The sequence below is a fragment of the Brachyhypopomus gauderio genome, unplaced genomic scaffold (genome assembly GCF_052324685.1).
Source record: "Brachyhypopomus gauderio isolate BG-103 unplaced genomic scaffold, BGAUD_0.2 sc77, whole genome shotgun sequence".
Taxonomy (NCBI): domain Eukaryota; kingdom Metazoa; phylum Chordata; class Actinopteri; order Gymnotiformes; family Hypopomidae; genus Brachyhypopomus; species Brachyhypopomus gauderio.
The window spans coordinates 580580-597627 of NW_027506898.1; the positions used below are offsets into that span (position 1 = coordinate 580580).

At 41.0% G+C, this 17048-nt stretch overlaps 1 protein-coding gene across 4 annotated transcripts in view; it reads right to left on the minus strand.

Moving 5' to 3' along the window:
• Positions 1-808: 808 nt before the first annotated feature.
• The window catches only part of LOC143491553 (echinoderm microtubule-associated protein-like 6), a 49206-nt gene continuing 32966 nt past the window's right edge, over positions 809-17048 (minus strand). Inside the window, exons 22-42 of one of the 4 annotated variants that reach the window (XM_076990690.1) lie at positions 16888-17040; positions 16199-16330; positions 15683-15771; positions 15382-15558; positions 14990-15191; positions 14447-14573; positions 12712-12726; positions 7769-7847; positions 7018-7147; positions 6745-6843; positions 6010-6183; positions 5536-5744; positions 5103-5260; positions 4858-4972; positions 4560-4748; positions 4207-4379; positions 3684-3846; positions 3493-3596; positions 3203-3356; positions 2996-3096; positions 809-2457 (exon numbers count right to left, since the gene is read on the minus strand). In XM_076990690.1, the coding sequence (XP_076846805.1) occupies positions 2433-2457; positions 2996-3096; positions 3203-3356; positions 3493-3596; positions 3684-3846; positions 4207-4379; positions 4560-4748; positions 4858-4972; positions 5103-5260; positions 5536-5744; positions 6010-6183; positions 6745-6843; positions 7018-7147; positions 7769-7847; positions 12712-12726; positions 14447-14573; positions 14990-15191; positions 15382-15558; positions 15683-15771; positions 16199-16330; positions 16888-17040 (2768 nt within the window). In that variant the 3' untranslated portion in view covers positions 809-2432. Of the gene's footprint in view, positions 2458-2995; positions 3097-3202; positions 3357-3492; positions 3597-3683; positions 3847-4206; positions 4380-4559; positions 4749-4857; positions 4973-5102; positions 5261-5535; positions 5745-6009; positions 6184-6744; positions 6844-7017; positions 7148-7768; positions 7848-12711; positions 12727-14446; positions 14574-14989; positions 15192-15381; positions 15559-15682; positions 15772-16198; positions 16331-16887; positions 17041-17048 lie in introns of those variants that run through there. The other 3 variants (XM_076990692.1, XM_076990693.1, XR_013125232.1) reach the window with 3 other exon arrangements.

The window sequence follows — 17048 nt, forward strand, 5'->3', positions numbered from 1 at the left end:
ACAAAATAATTGAATTATCAAATAAGTGTATACTCGTATGTGAAGGGAAAAATATTAAAATAAGAAGTGATCATGTGGTCCACAGTAAAAGTCATCTCTGTTTCCAAACATTTTAAGACTGCATAGTAAACTTTGGTGTCTGTTTCAAAAGCCCACACATCACTTTGTTTGTGTTTGACCTGAACTAAACCACCATCATTAAACATATCTCAAAGCGTTCACAAGATTTATTTGGGCTCTGTTCTTTTGATGCTTTTCTTACATTTTACACTCCTGTCTGCCCAATCCAGTGTATTTTAGTTTGATTGTGTAATGTTAAATAAGTAAATTTGTACCTGTAAATGGTAGCGTTATTTGTATACGAATCAGTCTAGCAAAACAAATAGCTTCGCTTACCACCAGTAACCGGCATATTCAAAGTAAGAACACTTTGGTGATATTTGTGTTGGTGGACTCTCCACTGAATGCACTGTGTTAAATGAACTACTGAACAAAGATATAATGGCTAAATTGGTTTTATTTTCCTTTTAGTTTTATTTTTTGTTGTATTCTTAGACTTGTATATTTTCAAGCTGATTACTGAACCTGATGCTTCTTCCCCACTCACATCTAACATTGTTAAGTGTGTTACATTCAACTCCTAGCTCATCATTGTTTTGTTTAAACACCAATTTCTCAATAAAGTTATGCAATGCTAACCATAACCATAACCAACTGTCACATGCTGGTTCATTCTAGACTATTTACAAGTCCTTCTCAATTTTCTGTCAGAGTTCTTGCCATAAATTATATGCTGCACTGTATAATAACTGATATGTTTTTCATAAATAATTTTTTTGTCTGTCTTATAAAGCTATTTTCTTTTATTTTCAGTAAGAGCTAACAATGTAGCAGTTATCTGAAATATATTTATTTCCAAAAACAGGTTTATTTTTGTCTTGTATTTTATTATTAAAATCATATTTAATCATAAAATCAAATCATATTATTAAAATCATATATTTGTTTGTCTTGTTTTAGTTATTTCTTGCAGAATTAGGTAACATGTTAGTTTTAATGCCTTTGCTTATGTTTGTCATTTGGCCATGAGCGTTTCAAGTTGCCAAGAGGCCATTTTAGCTAGATAGGTGAGGGATTGTATTATTGAGAAGATCTTGGCTAGCTGGTTAGCTATTTACGTTGTGCAGGCGATGTGCATTTTAAAGCAGCTCGTGGACATGGAGCATAGGCTCTGGCAGAAAGAAACTGACCAACACAATGGCCATGTTTCTTAAATTGAGTCCACGTCTGAATACACAGTTTTTCCACAGCAAGCGCAAATAACATTTTAAGACAATCAGTTAAGTTACAAAATCTATTTAGAAATTTTAGCTTTTGTGTTAGAAAGTTGTGTCACTCATTGGAGCATTATTAATGGGAAAAAGTCCAATAAAGTAAGTTTACCAACTCTTACTCATAGTGGTCAAAATATATGTAGGATCTGTGAATGGCTTCTGAATGTAGAGCGTCAAAGTGATGTAATATGTCCTCACATATCAATATTGTCCCAGGTGATTTACATAAGTAGGTCATCAAAAGGATAGACTAGCATTCTTTAGCCACAGACCCATCCGACCCGCGTGCCTCCTGTAGTCTTTAATATCCAATGCCATTAAGAGAACATAGGGCAGACGGTCTATGGCAATGACAGTGGATTCTTGCTTTGTTTTGGCTCGTGTTTTGCAACTGTGCATTGAATTCTAAGTATAATCAAAAGTATTAGCTGATTACAGCATATTTATGGAGTGCAATGAAGAAAAAAACAAAAAAACAAATGTAATTCATCATGTCATAGAATTGTGCACAATTTACATGCATTTATGCATCGCACATCATCTTAGACTATCACACCATGGGAGAATATGCAAAATTGGACTCTTAAGTTTATATGCATAGTTCACAACAGTTACAAATTTAACAACAAAACTTAATAACTATATAGCACCAGAGCATTACAATACTCAATAAACCTATGAGACACGTGAAAAGGCACTTATGTTCGGTTATAGTAATCCTAAAGCTAAGTGAAAAAATAACACACAATATAGAATTACTCTCAAACACAGAGAAATGCTTTGATTTGAAAGTAAACGTACACCCATGTTGGCAATCTGTACTTCAGTTCAGTTCCTTGGTTTAGAACAGATTACAATGTAAACATAAGTATTTACTTCTGAGGTCATTGTTTATTCCACTATAACAATAACATTAGAATAGTTGGTCAATTTTGCAAAACACGGAAATCGAAATCGAAATCCACAAATATAGTGGGTGTTAAATGTCAACATTCTCACACTCTTTAAGCAACCAATCAAAGTGCAGCCGTGTCCTGAACAGTGCAGAGGCCTCAGATTTGAAGTTTAAGGTGGCCTACCTTCTTCACAAGTGTGGACTCACAGACATTTCCATACAAACACACTGCAAGAAAATTACAGAACAAAATGAAATTATTGAAAGGTGCACATTATACACTATAATATTATATACAATATTAATTAGAATATAATAATTAATATTATTACTTATAATATGCTGTAACAATTCACGTTTCAGCCTTCTACAGACTCAAGCCTTATACAAAAGCCTCTTTGATATGCACTAATGTTATAGTAGACATAAAAAAAACTTCAACTGCGAATGTCACATAAGCTGCAGTTACAGATGGAGCATTTACAGGAGGCAGCAGCTGAAAAAAATGTTTTTGTCTTTCTCATTTTCAACTGAACTCTGCAGTTTCTGAAGATCCGAGGACATCAGCCAATACGGCTGCTGAAATTCTGCTACAGGTTTACACCGGCTTATTGTATGAGCTCAGTATCAATGTGGATTCTGGTAAAAATAACAAAAGATTGTTGGTTTCTAAGTCTGTTTCTATGTTACACCGCTATATGCAACTACAGGTTATCTTGAATTACATGAACTCCAATATGCACCATTTGAAATATTTCTACTTTACCTGAAGTCATTGCCTCCAGTGCTGATTACGTATTTGTCATCATACGAGAAACGTATGTTGGTCACATGTGCAGAATGACCAAAGTACCTCTTGTGTTTAGCCTGGAAAAACAAAAAGATTAGACATAATGTTTCTAGTGGGACACCTTTCAATCAGCCCCAGGGTTGTAGTAGTATTGTGTAATTTTCAGAAAACAGGGGAACGCACAAACTTCTCAGAGCATGGGAACTCGAAGAGCTTGACAAGGCCAAAATCGTCGCCAGTAACCACATTGAGGCCAGCATGCGAGACACAGGCACAGTTGACATCCGCTTTGTCTGCATTTCTTGGCCAGACTCCCAACACCTCGTCACCAAGGACGCTATAAAAACCAGAGTAACTGGTTGATTTATAACAAAATAAATACAGTTTCTGTAAGGAAAACAAAGAAGTAAATAAAGAAGCTAACTGAAATCACAGATGGACCAGAAAAAGGCATTAGGCTAAGCTAATCTTACCTGGTCCAGGAAGCCCATGTGATTCGGTCAATTAGAGTCTGATCAGTGACTGTTTTGCCTGAGGGGACCTCAAGAACCTGGCGCTTGTAGGCTCCTGTGGACACCTGTAGGATTGTAGCCTACTGTCACATTCCATATGTGCACAGATGGACCTCGACTTTACTGGCGACAATGTTGATTACAGGGTCTACCTGAATGAACTTGCTGTCTGCAGAGAAGTCCATCTGTAGCACAAAGCCAGGTATGTCCTTGCAGTAGCTGACTCGGCTGAAGGAGGAACCCTGCGTCAGGTCATACAGGTCCATGCTACATTCAGCTGAGCCCACCGCCAGCAAATGCTTATCAGGACTGAACCTGACAATTACAAACCAATTTCACATTAGGATTAGACCAATCTTATTGTTTGGCTGATAAAGTATAAGTCGATATTAAGGTACCACGGATATACTGATTTATGAAAAATAATCCTATTATTCAGGAAAAACAGGAAAGTGAGGCTGTTTTGAATAACCAACCATACATCAGTCAACAACTGACAGTCATATTGGCAAAGAATTGTTTAATTTACACTACTGGAATTGCTTGACTACACTTAAATCATCAGAATTTTCTGTACAGGTGACAAAGCTCACATATTGAAATTACAGCCTGTGTGCAGGAATACACTTTATGTGTGACGGGACTGTGGAGTGTTTTAAAAGCCCCGCGCCTTACTGGATGTCCTGTATAGGGGAGCTTCTGTCTCGCCTCTTGCCCCACATTTTGAGGGAGTTGGTGAGGAAGATGATGATCTCGCCATTCTTCATGCCGACAGCCACCATCTCCCCATCAGGACTGTAGCTCGCACACTTGACAGGATGACCGAGGCTGACTTTATTTAAAAGTTTCTGTTGAAAGACAGAGTGCTTGTCATCTTAGTCAGCGCAGGTGCTTTGAAGAACAAATATTCACAATCTATATTCTAGCTATTGGTTCATATACTGTAGATATGGTTGAGTAGATATGGTTCATGCTCCTCCAACATATATTTTGTATACAGAAGCAAACTGCTGAGTAAGGCTACAAACTTTATCAACAAGGTCCCATATCCGGACGGTTCCATCATCGCTGGCAGTGATGAAGATGTCTTTGGAGGGGTGTGTGGCCAGGCCCCAGATTGCTCCCCGCACATGGCTGTTCATCAAGATGTTAGAGGCAGCATTTTTCTCCCCAACTTCAATAATCTCTCCGTCCTTTGTCCCCACCAGGATTTTCCCCTAAACACATGACAAATCCACTAAAGTGCACTATTGGACAGTTGTGTTAGATGACAAACATTCATTTTATGGAGGTGAACACTTAGTTGTGTGTGTTTAAGCAACTTACTTTTCCACGACACACAGACCGGACACAGTCCACCACCTGGCCTGTCTCTAGTTGAAAGGCACGACATCGCTTCATCTCCTGATCCCACAGCTTAACCGCACCGCCCTCTTTTGTCCTAACACATACACAAACAAACACAAATCCAAACACACACGCTTTGAACAATACAGAAGGGTACCTGCATACACCCACAAACACATCACGCATATACATGCATACACACACGACATGAGAACGGTTCTTACGGTCTCTCTTTGCCTCCCGTGACAATGAGGCCATCTCTTAACGTGGTGTACATAGTGAAGACGGGCCCGGTGTGAGCTTTGGCCACCACCCGCAACAGGAAGTGATCCCGCCACACATACACGTCCCCGTTTATGGCCCCCGTGAACGTCAGGCTATTCTGAGGGCATATTCAGCCTTCGATGTAAAAACACTGTCATTTGAGCAAAAAGGACGTTTACGCCCAAATCAATTCCGACCGAACCATAGCATCACACACGTTCTGATGACATACTGATGTTCCTAAAGCAATAAAGATATGAATTGTTTTTATAGAGCAATATAGAGTTCGTAAAATACTTTATAATACCGGTTCATGGTTGCTGAAATGTACTACCCAGGTGATTGCATGGACTGGATGGTGACTGCATGGATGCAAAAAAAAAACCCACTTACAGCACCGAAAGCTACCGAGAGCATGGTCTGCAACCTGGCGTCTGCAACCGAACCCAAGACTCCCTTCTTATACAGGAGTGAACCGCCTGCCACCGTCCAAAACTTGATGTGCCTGATCCCCACCGACACAAACTGCGAGTCCGAGTCCGGCCGGAACTCCACCACAAAGATTCTGTCCGTGTGGCCCCCTCTGCTGGTGACTTTGGTCCCTGGCGCATGCACGTGGGCAGAGAGAAGCCAACAGGAGAGGAAGGGAGTTGGCAGAGAGAAGGGTGAGTTTTTGCTCAATCAAGACTTACGATTGTGCTGATTGGAATCATGCACTTCTTCATCAGCCATCAAATGTTTAGACAACGCTCAAACATTTAGCTTTCAGTTTAACTCATGCAGGAGTACAATGCTCGTCGAGTAAATAGCTGACAGTCTCCCAAGCCTCAACCGCAACCTGCCCAGCAAGCTCCTGTTCCGCCTCACCTTCCTGCCAGCGCCACACGGTGATGGTGTGGTCCGGCTCGATGCCCACAGACAGCAGCAGTCTGCCGGTGGCGCTGAAGTTCACGTAGCCCACCCCTTTGGCGTGGCAACTGCGCAGGATGGACAGGGTCTGTTTACTCATTGCATCCCAGATGTGGATGGAGGGGCTGCTCCCTGTACAACAGCACACGGCACAGAAACACAGAAGTGAGGACAAGGCGTCCATCGTGCCAATGAAACGGATGATCTGCAAAGCGCCGGTATGACTGCAGTCGAGTATTACACCATGTGGGCTTTACATGTCTGGGTTATGCAGGCGGTTATGCACCCACTGGACGAGTGGGTGCACCCCATACTTTTTAAAAAATGAAAATGGTAAGTATATAAAAATAGAAGAAATATTTGAAGAAAATATTAATGAATGGAGATCAACAGGTTCATGGTTTGGTTTGATAATGAGCAGTTCAAGCTTAATGGTTAGACTCTAGTGAAGATGGGAAGATTGCTAATAAGGAGCAAATAATGTGTCGCCTAAAAATATTAACACCAGTAAAAATGGTAGCAAGGAGCCATTAGCACTGTGCAGATATAAAAGAAAAGCCTAAGCCTCATTATCTTAGCACGTACGTTTAGCACGTTTGAGAATATTTAGCATAATATAATGAGCATATCCTCATTCCTCACTGAGCAAAGTTCAGTCTGATCTTTCAGGCCAGTGCAAATAGCAACACTTACCGATTTGTCCTGTTGCAACAACATTTTTGTACTTGGGATGTTGATTGACAGTTAGACAGAGAATGTCGTCTGTGTGTTCCAGGTAAAAACTCTGTGTACCTGACAGAAGATGCCATGAAATCTGGATAAGGTTGGACATAACTGGTAACTTATAAGTTTTATGTTAAAAAAAACTGTCCTTTAATTTCTCTGAATGATTAGAAAAGAGCTTTTGCATTAATATGCACATTCTAGATCTGATATATATTAATCTAAATGCATTTCTGTGTGTACCCGTGGCAAGGCTGTGCACCAAGGCTGTGGCCGCCGTAGGGAATACGATGTCAGAGCCATCATTGAGGTAGTGAAGGTTGTTTCGACAATCAAAGCCTCTGAATCCAAACACGTGCTCCAGCACCAGATCCTGAAAGCCACAGAAAAGCTTCAACCACTTCAAAAACATGGCTTTAGAACAACGTGTTCCAAGAAAATTCAACCATACTGTTGTGATGTTTTACTGAAGGTAAGCTATACTTTTAATATTTATGATCCCTAGCATTTAAAAAAGAGGCATAAATAAATATCTCACACAGTATTTGCATAGTATGATGTACACATAAGAGAAGAAGCCAAGTGTTCCCCATTATTACTCATTCTTTGTTAGCCATTTTAGAATGTATGGGGTAATAAACTCCTTTAATTGTCTTCACATTATCCCTTTGAAAACTGCATGGGATAAAGTGCATGATTTAGTTTAATGTGACTAGGAGACTTAATCTAAAATCAGGAGCACAAATTAACCAATGTGAAAACTATTATTTCAGGAACTCAGGACAGAAAACTGGGAGCACACACACACACACACACACACACACACACACACACACACACACACACAGCAAAAACAAATACATACAACATGGGCATGCGTCACGATTTCAAAACCTTGATTTTAGGATCTTGTGGCCACAGTAAACCATTCTGCTGCCTATGCTGGGTCCTGCGGAAAGGTTGAAATAAGAGTGACCCCACGGTGCTTTTTTACCTCCACTGCCTTCTTCTTCTTGTGGATGTTATTTTTTTGCAGCTTCTCCGGTAGAGGGACGCCCCGACTTACAGGTGGTCTGTGGATAAGAAGTTCTTGAGCACACGTGCATGCAAAGTTTTCGCTTTACAGTCCCAAATACTGCAAAACAGTTCCAATGTATGTAGTATCTGTGGTGAAAATTCAAAATTTCAAAGATCTGTGATTCTTTTAGGCTTTGAAATATAGTGTTTATGTATAATGTTCATACACAGACATACATTTTACTCAAAAACGTGCTTTTTAAAAAAAAGTCTAGACTACCAACACGGAGCTGTCTGGTGTCCTCTCACTAAGACACCAGCTACTTAACACCCTCTATGGCTGGCCTACACTGAACCATTCTGATTACATGACTTCTGATTACATAAGCAATAAATTTTTCCTCAGACTGTGAAGCCGTAAAAAAATGTACCAGGTTGCAGACAACATAATAGTCTGTATGATCGCACCAGATGGGAGAACCAAAGTGTTATGAACTTTTCTGGACATTCGAAAATCAACTTCTTGTGGTGTAGCACTATTTTCCTCTAAAATGCATACACAATCTCTTCCTGACTATGGTTTTACACAACAGCTTGTAGATAAAATAATTAGGGCATGAGCATGTCAAAAAAGACAACTTTTGTGTGCCAACAGAGAAATAAATATATGTCCATAAGATATGTAGATTATAATGTGTATTTGATTGTCCTGGTTATTATATTAAGTATTTTCTAAGCTTCTAAATCATTCAATTTAAATGGCAATTTACTACCATTGTCAGCATCAGTTTCTTTTTCACATCTGTGTGTGTGTGTGTGTGTGTGTGTGTGTGTGTGTGTGAGATACAGAAAACGAGACACACAGACACACACAAAACTTGCTAAACATGCATCTGAGGTTCAGAATGAAGACAAAGTGAGCCCACTGGAAAGGCGAAATTGTGTCCATTGCTAAAGATTAAGACAAATTTATTTATCTTTACAAACTTTATTTGTCAAAACTCATTTCAGCAAGTAGAGTTTATTAGGTGCTTGATTTGAAAGAAATGTCAAAAGTCTGCTGAACTTAATTATTCTAAGAAGCTGTTTTGAGACCAACTTTTGGACATTTTTGCTTGGTTTTTCTATAGTTTCTATAGTCTAATTTGGGGTATTTATGATTAACTCCTTATTTTTATTGTGAATGGAGTTCAAAGTGCCAACTGGTCTCCATCTATGATTAAACAAATTGAAAGGTACAATCTAGTATTACTAATAAATAAATATATGGGTTAACTGACATGTTCCAAATTTAGGGGTGAAACTGATAAAGACCGAATCCCCCATTGTGAAAATGGCAGAAAGGATTGCCGCCGTCCTAATAATATGTTATAAAAAAGGTTGACCGACCCAAGTCTGATTTGTCATTGGTTTTTGTGGTGAAAACAGCAGTGTTTAGTTAGAATCGCTTCTGACGTGATGGACATATATCCGAGCACACAGCTTGCTACATGTTTACCTTATACAGAGAAAGGCACATGTACACAGTTCACACAAAACAAGAGGACAGGAAAAACCAAAACAAACAAAAATGTTACTGCACTGCACACAACGTTTGTTGTGCTGGGAGAGTCATAATTGTTGTTTAAAAAAAAATTAATAAATAACTCTTATTCTGAGCTGCAAGTTAACATTGTATACCAGACATCCATATCTAGCTGCTGATCATTTGAAGAGCACTGAGACCCCAGAATTATTTAAGGCTGAAGCTTTAGCTGATTGTGTGCTTACGAAATGTGATTAAAGGAGTTGCAAACTTGTTCTAAATGATTAATGTTACTACATCTTCATTTAGAGACTGTTAATGCAGAGTGGCACATGGAAGGAAATTTCTAGGTCAGAGAATAAAGAGCATGTGTACTATAATACCTACTGATAAATGAAGCAATGGCTATAGAGGAAGACCAATGTTTGAGGTATTCATATCATAAATCACTCGATTTGGTTGCTGGTGGCTAACGATGTGGGAGCTTGGATCCTTAAAGTGAAAGTGAGTCGCAGATGGACGTCCAGGACATGAATGCTTGACCAGCAGTCCCAAAACAGGAGAATTTGAAATGCAAAAACAAGAAGCGTTTCGCTTGCTTTCCTTGTCAAAGTGTGGAGAGGCACGTGAAGAGAATGGGTTTCATGAAGGGGTGGAGGTGGTGGGGGTTCATCTCTGGCTACGTGACGTGTGCAGGAAAGCACTCAGGGACACAGCAAAACACCAGAAGCTTCAGGCACAGTCAAAGCAAACAGGAGAAAAAAATGGGATGTTACCTGGATCCTCTTCAATGCAGCAGGCAAAGCCAAAAAAAGGTTTAGTAAGGATATAGCAGCCTGGACACCATCAGAGTCACTCAGGGGTGGAAGGTCTCAGGAGCACAAGCGCTCTAGAGTAGTTGCTCCCAAAACTGGCTCCTGCCCCACGCCCCCTACTGGTGATAACGTGCCATTCACCACTTTACGCATAATTGGCAATACTGGTAAAAAATGGAAATTCGATAACTGGAAAAGAAATGGAAATCTTTCCTGGCAGTTGAGTTCAAGTATCTACAAATGTAAGGAAGATCTAGGATGTGGGGGAGGGGGATGAAGAAATATATTACATTTCAGCACAGTATTGGAGAAAACCCAAAGAAGAATAAAACTTAGGCTTGAGTTTGTTTTTTAAATGGCCACATAGCCAAACACATTGTTATTATGTTGTTTGATCATTTTTTCCACCATATTCTCCAAATGTAAATGTTCCACAGCCCTTTTCATGCACATATGAAACATCACAGTGGAGCAACCTTTCATCTGCTCTAGAGATAGCGAACAGGGAGCACCTGACCTAGAGAGGGTGAATACAGTTTGTCATTTTATTTCCTGGGCTTGGTGAACCATGCTTTTCCTCTCTCTATTTTGGAGCATGCTGGAGAGATATTGAACAAGGAGTTGGATGATAAAAGGAGTGCTTTGATATAAATAGAGCAGTCATTCCATGATCGGAATAGAGCCGTGATTCCCTGATCGGAATAGAGCAGTCATTCCCTGATGTCCCAGGGCAGGGGAGAGTGCAACAGTGGACTGGTGAACAACGCAGACAGGGGAAAGAGGCTTGGGCCATCAGACATGTGGACAGGAGAACCCACAGCAGACAAAGGGAAGGCACGCACGCAGTGGATGATGCAGGTGATGATGCAAAACGTGCTCATAGAAGAGAACGCGAGCTTCTGAAAGGCTTTTGCAAAAACTGCTATGCGAATGAGGTTGTTCACCATCAGCGTGTAATAAACTGGGCACTTGATGTTTTACATGTAATTTATAAAAAATCTTGGGTGAGTAATATAATGTGTAAAGACATACTGGAAAAATAAAGGGAAATGAATGAGATGTCAGAAATAGAGTTGTTAGCTGAATAGACAAATGAGAGCTGCAGGGTAAATAAAAACAAACAAACAAATAAAAGACACCTCTGTGGGTAAACAAAAGATCAAGTGAGCAAGTCTATTACTACTGATCATACTCTGAATATATTACTACTGATCATACTCTGCTCTGTGTATGTGTAGCCTCCTTTCTCTGTCTACTTCTCATCATAATGAGGGCACCTGCACATACTTCAACAGATTAACATCTGCCCTTTAGTCATAATAAACTACACATGCAATAACAATTCTCAGAAACACTTTATACTACTTTGGGTGATAAATTAATACACCTACATGGAAAACACAATGTATGAACAAAATTCATAATGGATCATTTTGGCTTGTTTGAAAGAGGCCTCAATAGATCCTATTAGTAGATCCTATTAGTGGATCAGTGTGAACTAAATGAAGTTTTACTGATAGCAATGACCAACACCTGAAACCATTACAAGAAGACACAACCACAACTACAATAGGCATGATTGTTTTGGATGCTTGCAACGTGTAACAAGATATCAAATTAAACAATGCATAACTTAAAAATGCAGACAAAAAACTAGCCTGGGAGGCCACCCAGCCTGGTAGACAAGTCGGCTGTGAAAGCTGGTTATTAAAACCCATAACACATTAAAGATGGAGTTTGATGCCATCTAAGACAGAAGGTGCTACAAGGGAAATCCCTGCTTATTTACAACCATCAGATCAACAAGCAAATCCAAAGATAAATGGTCAAAGTTGTGAAAATCTGAAATCCAGTCTCCCTCAACAACAGGGCTGAACGGCAGTGACGTGAACTGAGCTGTTCTGAGTGACCATGGGTCTGCATCACTGCTCGGCCTTTCATTTCATAATGAACAATAAAAGAGATGCACATAGACTTGAATGGAAGGCTGAGTGTAGCATGCATTTTCCATGCTGTCAACAGATCTCCAGCTGCTGGATCTTGTAGATTCCCTCATTTTGTTATCATTTTGGCACTAGTTTGTTGTGACTGGGAGTCAATAACACAGTGGAATCTGGGTTTAAGTGGGTTTAATTAACAATCATAGTTTGTGCTCAGATGTATGTTTAACATGAATGCAACTCTAAACAGTAAGACTCTTCCACTGAAATAAGAAATACGAATAAAACAGAAGGAGATCCTCATTTGGATGGATGGATGTTCTACAAGCTCGACATGACCGTGAATTTGAGCTAGGCATTCACGGATAGGAGACAAATTCATTCAAAACATGAAAATGTATGCGTGGAAAGGAATCATTTATCCCTCCAGAACCATCCGAGATATACCATGTTATATACGTTATATAGCATGTTAACTATCACGGATATAGCATGTTCGAGCCATTTTTGTGGTCCTCAGGCATTCTTTCATCAATGTCAAGTTACAATTTCACAAACTGGAACAGTGTCCTTTCAGCCCAATACCTTATGCACAACAAACAATATTAAGGCTGTATGAGTCTTTCAAAAAGTTACTTACTTGACGATGCCCTGCCTCCATGGGAATGCAAAATGAAACACAAAGAGCGTCTGCAATGTTTGAATAATTTTGATGGAGGAGTCACAGCACAGGAGCCACAGCACAGACACAACCAAAGACAGCAATACAGACACAACCAAAGACAGCAATACAGCCACAACCCAAGACAGCAATACAGCCACAACCCAAGACAACCAAAGACAGCCACAACCAAAGACAACCAAAGACAGCCACACAGACACAACCAAAGACAGCCACACAGACACAACCAAAGACAGCCACACAGACACAACCAAAGACAGCCACACAGACACAACCAAAGACAGCCACACAGCCACAACCAAAGACAGCCACAACCAAAGACAGCCACAACCAAAGACAGCCACAACCAAAGACAGCCACACAGCCACAACCAAAAACAGCCACAACCAAAGACAGCCACACAAAGACAGCCACACAGACACAACCAAAGACAGCCACACAGACACAACCAAAGACAGCCACACAGACACAACCAAAGACAGCCACACAGACAATGACAGCCACATAGACACAACCAAAAAGCCACACAGACAAAGACAGCCACACAAACAAAGACAGCCACACAACCAAAGACAGCCACACAGACACAACCAAAGACAGCCACACAGACACAACCAAAGACAGCCACACAGACACAACCAAAGACAGCCACACAGACACAACCAAAGACAGCCACACAGACAAAGACAGCCACACAGACAAAGACAGCCACACAACCAAAGACAGCCACACAGACACAACCAAAGACAGCCACACAGACACAACCAAAGACAGCCACACAGACACAACCAAAGACAGCCACACAGACACAACCAAAGACAGCCACACAGACACAACCAAAGACAGCCACACAGACACAACCAAAGACAGCCACACAGCCACAACCAAAAACAGCCACAACCAAAGACAGCCACACAGCCACAACCAAAAACAGCCACAACCAAAGACAGCCACACAGCCACAACCAAAAACAGCCACAACCAGACAGCCACACAGCCACAACCAAAGACAGCCACACAGCCACAACCAAAGACAGCCACACAGCCACAACCAAAGACAGCCACACAGCCACAACCAAAGACAGCCACACAGACACAACCAAAGACAGCCACACAGACACAACCAAAGACAGCCACACAGACACAACCAAAGACAGCCACACAGACACAACCAAAGACAGCCACACAGACAAAGACAGCCACACAGACAAAGACAGCCACACAGACAAAGACAGCCACATAGACACAACCAAAAAGCCACACAGACAAAGACAGCCACACAAAAAAAGACAGCCACACAGACACAACCAAAGACAGCCACACAGTGCCTACAGTCTGGTAGAAAAGCACCACAGGATGGAAACAGTCATTCTTGCGGAGAAGTCATCAAAATCAGTCATTAAATGAATAAACCAATCAAATTAAGCTCTTATTACAGGGATGATAAACTGACTCTTAAGGAGCAGTGTGTGGATGAAGAGGCCCAAACTGTGTGTTAGAATGGTGAAAACACTTTAGAAATCCTTCACTGAAACAAGATTTAGATATTTCCTGCATCTCAATCCTTTTACATCAATAATGTCGCTCTTGGCTGTCCTTCCGTAGCCATCTACTACCTCAAATCTGTCATACGGTACCAGAGAGTATGAGGGTAGCGGAGTGGGTGAGGAGCGGAGGGAGAACTGGAGGTGTACCTCTCCTCAGGAGATGCCTCCTTCTGCTGCAGGTGAGGTTTGGTGCCGGCCATGTCCCGAATGCTCACCACGTTGAGCTTTGTGGTGTAGTCAAAGACCTTCTCCCTTGCAACATCACTGTCATAACCTGACACCCCATACACACACACACCCGACACACAGCCAGTCAGACCAACACAGTGAAGATGGCATGGTGTACATCTTTAAACACGTCTGTAATGGGAAATGCATTATTGTGACTTTCAAAACTCTTGGGCAGCGTAACCCAAAACACTGCATTAAACCAGTACAAATGTTCACCAGATCATTTGATCAATTAATAATTCAACCACTAAGCAACATTCTCAAATCTAAACTCCTTGGGTATATTGGGAATACGTTCAAAAATGAAATCACTGTCCCATTACTTACGGTAGTACAGAGAAATACACAGCCTAGTCAAAACATAGGAGAAGTGGTCAAAGTAATATAACAAAAAGCCAAGCATTCTGCTGCCGAATGGTTTGAATATCATGAATTTCAACAAACTGGAAGTCTAGCCACCTCCGTCCTCCTCGGGATCCTCCTCGGACTCCTGGCTGTCAACCGGCCGGTTGTCTGGAGTTATAGAGGAGTCCAGAGTCCATATCATCAGAGTCGCATCAGCACCCCCAACTGTTAGCAAAGTCACGTCATCCTGAGCCCACCGGACGTTGGTCACGTGAGCACTGTGGCCTACATAACGCTTAAATCTTCCATACCGGCCCTGCACAAGAAAGGGAAAAGGTCTGCAGATTACTTACAGGAACACAATACTGATATTTCCTCATTTTTTGTTGTTCTTTGTTTTCATTTGTAATCTTTACGAGAAAATATTTTATTAAAAAACTAACTTTACTGCCAAATATGTGCAAGGCAAAATTAAGTTTTTTTGTGGAAAGGTTTAATTTCCTCACAGTAGCAGGGTATCTGAAGAGTTTGAGGAAGCCAAAGTCATCCCCCGTAACCAGGAGCTTCCTGTCTCTGGTGAGTGAGGTAGCATTGATGTCAGTGATACCACTGTGAGCTGGCCAGATGCCCTCACAGGTGGGGCCCAGAACAGACGTCCAGGAGGCCCATTCAATTTTGTCAATCTAAGAAATAATCCAAATTCATCTTTTAACCCACATCACTCTCACCGGATTAATATAACATGGAGTGTTTGATATTTTTATTGATTTTACGGATTCAGAGTCAGTGTTGCTTTATATGACTGACCTCTGAAGTGTGAATAATCTGTTTCTTGCCCCTTGGGGCTTCAAAGAATAAGTGTTCTTTGGCACCAGAATTAACTTGCAGCAATTTACCTAATTTAAAAACACAAAACAAAAGATAGTTTGAGAGATCAGAACAAAGAACTTCGATTGCTAAACCCCCCGCTATGAGTCAGTGGGTTTGCTTAGACAGTAGGAGGTCCAACGTATAATCACAAAGATTACAGTCTAACTAAAAGCATTAACAAGAAAGACAGAGTCTACCAGGGCAAGAAAAAACAACTGTCCCTTTGAGATGGAGTTTTTCTCTAGCTGGGTTGTCCAAAGCAATCCACCTACTATCCATTAAGGGCATGTTCCTGAAACAGGAAGCATGATACTGGGAGGATAGTGGGGTGGTGTTTGCTCTGTGATTGACAACCAACGTAGCAAATGTAATGGCTGAACAAGCTCACCTTGAGAATATGAGAGCCAATCAGACTGCCACAGTAATACAGCTGCCATTCTGTGTGCTACTCACCACGTGTGTCCCAGTCTATGTGGGTGATGTAGCTTGTGGCTCCTTTGCAGATACCCACTCTCTTACTGCTGAGGACATTGTATATATCCACAAAGTGGTCATGAGAGGCTACTGCAAGATATTTACCAGCATCTGATCAAGGAGGGAGAGACACACGCACACACAAAAGTGCACACACAAACAACACACACACACATACATAAGCGCACACACACACACGCGTGCACATACATAAGCACACACACACATATGCACACAATCACACACACACACACGCGTGCACACACACACACACACACACACACACACACACACACACACACACACACACACACACAGAGATTAAAGATGTGGCATAAATTACTCACAAAGCTGTAAGCCTCTCCAGCTCTTCAGGCGTTGCTGCTTTTAAAGGGATCTTATATGGACTCTGAACTTAAAATATTAAAATATTCTGTTCTTCCAAAAACTTAAAAACAGCAGCTTATTTTTGTATTTTTAGTGAAACTGCAGTCAGTAAAGTACAAAATGGAGCCAGTTAGGCTTATGTCAACACTATTTACCTCCGACCACAGAAGCACAACTATATTAAACCAATAACATTAATTACAATGTAGACCAACAAAACTAAATGAGCACGGACATCAGCCTGAGAACAGCTTTCATTAAACTGAGAGTGGAAATGTCACCTTGGGAGAACTTGATGTCGGAGATGAGTTCCTTCCTGTGGTGGAAGGAGACCATGTCCTCCAGTGTATCCGCGTTCACCACCAGAAAACTTCCATCGTTGAGGCCCACGGCTAAGGCTTTCCCATCTGGGGAGAAGGCACAACATCTTCCTCCTGCCACA